The sequence below is a fragment of the Sesamum indicum genome, linkage group LG11 (assembly GCF_026168435.1).
Source record: "Sesamum indicum cultivar Baizhima isolate 11 linkage group LG11, ASM2616843v1, whole genome shotgun sequence".
Classification (NCBI taxonomy): Eukaryota; Viridiplantae; Streptophyta; class Magnoliopsida; order Lamiales; family Pedaliaceae; genus Sesamum; species Sesamum indicum.
In genome coordinates this window covers 2,548,761-2,553,270 of record NC_142667.1, presented here as the reverse complement: position 1 = coordinate 2,553,270, position 4,510 = coordinate 2,548,761, and the positions used below count along the sequence as shown (strand labels likewise).

General features: G+C 36.9%; 1 protein-coding gene across 1 annotated transcript; it reads right to left on the bottom strand.

Moving 5' to 3' along the window:
- Positions 1-1,853: 1,853 nt before the first annotated feature.
- Positions 1,854-3,462, bottom strand: LOC105173248 (phospholipase A(1) DAD1, chloroplastic). The gene has a single exon (XM_020698092.2). The coding sequence runs from the start codon at positions 3,310-3,312 to the stop codon at positions 1,993-1,995; it is 1,320 nt and encodes a 439-aa protein (XP_020553751.1). The 5' UTR covers positions 3,313-3,462; the 3' UTR covers positions 1,854-1,992.
- Positions 3,463-4,510: the final 1,048 nt, after the last annotated feature.

The following is a 4,510-nucleotide window of genomic DNA, read 5'->3' as shown; positions in this document are numbered from 1 at the left end:
TGTGTTGTCTCAACAGCTTGATTTTTAACCTATGATTTGTCATAGAAATAAACTTATAATTATTAACTTATGATACATACGGATGATTGTAAAACTCTCTGATTTTATATTATTCTTCCCATTGTCACCATTATCACAATAACTTCACCATAACTCTCGGATTTTACTATTCCCAATAGAACTCTCGGATTTTTTTAACTTTTTTCTTCAAAATCACTCATCTAATGGTGAAAATGGTATCACTGCCTCTTGTTTTTCTTTTATTAAGATGATAAAATACCAACAAACAATAAGCAACCCCAAACCTAAGCAAACAAAGGAGAATTTTTCAAGAAATCCAAATTCGCAAACCCTAATTTTACTTTGTCTTCCCAATCAATAGCTTCACAAAACTCGATCTTAAAGCTAAAACTACTAAACTTGTGCAAGTAATGGATAATTTTGCAAGATTTAAACCCATAAATTGCAAGCCCTAACTTGTCGGTGTCGTCGTCTTCCCCTCCTTTCCCAACTCCTGTCTCGCGTCTGAAGGAAGAAAACGACATCTTCCCCTTTTTTTTTCTTTACTGCAGTAATAAGTAATAAGAGTATAACGGGAAATCAAGGAAAAATTACCTTCGTTAGCTAGCAAAGATGGAATTGAGCAAGTGAGAAATATTTACAATTATAAGGGTGTTTTTTTCATATAAAAATAACACGGGGGGTTTTTTGCTGAGTTTTCATAACATAGGGGGGTTTTATGCAATTTTTTCTTTACATTTCCCAAAATGCGATGAGTATCGAATCCACCAAAATAATTCCTATGAACACTTTTGTAGAAGTGTGAGCAGGGTCGAATCCACAGGGATTGATTTTAAATTAATTCCTTCAAAAATAAAAATAATTTGGTGGATTTTTTACTGTGAAGAAGAATAAAAATAAAAATTAAATTAAACTAAAGGGCTAATAAAATTAGAATAGGTAAATATAAGAGAAGAGTATTCCAGTCAAATACAGGATCATGCTTAATTCCATTGGTTGATTATAGATGCAAAGATAACAATCATTCATGATAGATAAATTGGTTATGGCCATTGATGTGAGCTAACGACCTCACATTTCCTTACCTTGTACATAGTCAGGAACGTCTGTTGACTAAACCCCTAATAAGTAAATAACATTGGGAACGTTCTCAATATTTAATTTACCGACAGCATTAAGAACTAGAAAGGTCTAATTCTAACCAATAAATTCCTACGATGATTTATTTAAGTTATATTGTCTCATTCCCCATAATATAATCGAAAATTTCTACATAATCAATTATGTTTTGTTACCACTAGTTATTGAATTAAGTTTTCTGGACAAATAAAAGTCAAGAAGCTGCTTTTCACTTTTTCAGCATATACTACCAGCAAACTAATTAGTTACATTTCCCAAAAAGCTCTATCATTCTATACATGAAAAATGCAGTTTCCATAACTTGCCTGCTTAAATTAATCTGGAAGCTGGCTTGTCCCCTTGCTTCTACAGTAGCTTTCTTGGACTTATAAGTTACTAAGTAGCTAAAAGTCATGAAGCAGCTGTTTTTTGTGTTTGGTGATGTTGTCTATGTAAATTTATAACTTAACGATTAGATCACACACGATCATTGTTATGTTTTAAGTCACAATTCATATAGATACAAATTCACATAGACGTCACTAAATTTCTACTGTTGTTTTGTGATTGCTGACTTTCTTTGTATTATATACCGATCACATGGTAAATATATTTTACTTATTAAATAATTAGTTCAAATTCGACCGAACTCTATATAGGTAGAATTTAAAAAAGAGTCAATTCTCTAGTGGCAAAAATCTTGCCTGCTTAAATTAATCTGGAAGCTGCCCTTCCCTCTATGTATTTACAGTTAATAATTAGTATATATGCAGAATCATAATCTGAATCAGGATCAGGGGAAGCACTTAAACAACTTTTATCTAAAATCCAAAGCTGCTGTGCTGCTTCTCCCTACGCTGTGGCTCTGAGTGGGCAACTTGAGCTGCTCACAAGATTGTCCACCAAGTGTAGATACGTCTTGAGATCGTGGCACGTTGCTACGTTCCCGCTGCTTAGATGTGGGCAGTCTCTGCTGCTTAGCCTCAGCTCCTTTCCGATCTCGGCGTACACCCACTGCGTGTCTTCGACCCGTTTCTGCAGCCAATTCGACGTTTTTGTGGTGTTTTCCTCTAGCACGAATCCGGGAACTTTGGTTATGGGATCGTCGCAATTGACAATTCTTAGCACTTTCGTGCCGCTCTTTTCTAGCTGGCATCGGAAGCTCTTATTCCCGACTCTCGGCCCTCCGAATGAGACGACGGTCACTAATGGCGCGTGTTTGAATGTAGTGGTAATGTCGTGTGCCGTCAGCGTCGCCAGTGCCGCCCCCAGGCTGTGCCCCGTCACCGTGATGCTAAGAGGCTCATCGGCATATTTGTGGACGATTCTCTCGATTTCCTCTCGTATTGAATCTTGTAGGCTCGAGCGTCGGCCTCTGCTCGACGTGTATAGGCTCAGAAACCCACTCTGCACCATTGGTTCGCAGTTGTCCGGTGACATGTCAGCAGGCAGGCTAGTCAGCGTCGCACGCAGGTTCTCAAGCCACTCCATACACGTGGCCGTGCCTCGGTAGGCTATCACCACGTCGCGACGTCCAAGTCTAGCGATCTCGTCCTTGTCATTGCACACGGCAACATACCCAATCCAGCTGAACTGATTGGACATCCAATTAGGTATCCTGTGATCAGCCCAGTCCGGCAAGTGGACTCCGCAGGTGGCGTACAAACTCTTGGTCACCTTGTACCCTTTCTTGCCCATCCCACACTGTGTCAGCATCGAGCACTTGGGGTATCTACACATGGCGTACCCCAATGATGACGTGTCGAAGTCAAAGCACCGATACGCAGCCTCAACAAACTCCCCGTACCTCAAAATCTCGGCCCGGAGGCCGTCATCCAGAGGGTCAAGCAAGCCCTCCCAATCATTAATCCCTTGGAACTCCATCCACTTGTGACGAATAAGCTTGCCCGCTTTGGGATTAACAAAGCATTGCTCAGAGTCCCACGAATTTGTCCTGATCTTCACACTAGCATTAATCTTCGTGCTAGATTTTCGCGACCGTAATGCCTGTTGGTTAGGATTCATCGTCAAGAAGGCATTGCATGGGCGTAGGACGCCTACAACGTGCTTCATATTGGGTTGAAGGATCAGGAGAGAATGGAGATGAAGTGAGTAATAGGTAGATTTGATGATGTTGAAGTTGTGAAAGTAGACATATTTTAGGGGTTGCATGATGAAAATGAAGTTGTGGTTATATATACATATATATAGAGAGAGAGAGAGAAGAGAGAGAGAGGATGATGGATGAGTGCATCAGAATAGTATTGATGGGACGGTGGTTTCAGGCTTCAGGCACTTGGGATAATATATTCATGGGATAGATTTGTGGGGACAACAACAAAGGAATGCAGACTAGCTAGCAATGGGATTTGTTTGAATCTATTACACCCTCCGTCCTCCCAAGATTTATCACTTTTTCATAGAAAAACGCCATCTTGGTGTAATTACATATAAATTTTGATTGGTTTAAATAATTATATTTAATATTTTTAGTATTTGTATTCGTTTAAATAATAAATTGCTTCATTAGTTAAAAATTATTGATTTTGCTTGTGTATAATTTTCACACGCGCTAAGAATGTCAGAAGGTACACCTTTTTTTTTATTAAAAAAAATTGTTTGACCTGTAATAAGTCAATAGTAAGTCAATCGAGAGTAAATCTGAATTTATTTATTTTTGATAACAGTAGCAAATTTCATGAATTTTAACAAACAAAAGATCTATTTGTTAGACAAGAATGAGCATAAGGGTGTATTAGATGTAATTTTTCAGACTATAAGTCCGAAGATTTATATAATTACACTAAATTTTAGATGAGTGCAATGTAATTATTTTGCGATTCGGAACTATATTATCAACTCCAAAAATAAATTATCTATCTATTTAAATTTAATACAATATTTCATATAAAATCATATCAAAACAATAATATACGAACAAAGGAAAATTTTGAATCCAAATTAAAATTTAATTATATATTTATTTAAAATAATTAATTCGATTCGATGAAATAGGATATGGATTACTCGGTATTCCTACGGTTGGGGGAATTTGAGTGGGACCCCATGGAGGTGTGGCGGGAATCGGCGGCCAATTGGGAGAAGTTTCCGACCAGAAAAGAGAGAGCCACGTGGCGTTCCCGGGACGCGTGATGAGGTGGGCATACTTTATAAACACTTTGACTATGTTTGATTTCATATTTGAATATTTCTCGATTTATTTTTGTATTTTTATGTTTTATTTTTTTATATTTTTTAATTTTTTATATATAATATATATTTATATATATAATATAAAATAAATATGATTTGATAATAAACAGTAATGTTTATCTCTAAAAAATTCAATATTGAACATATAATATTTATA

Coding starts and splice junctions, on each gene's coding strand:
- LOC105173248 (XM_020698092.2), bottom strand. CDS start 3,312: ATGCAACCCCTAAAATATGTCTACTTTCACAACTTCAACATCATCAAA.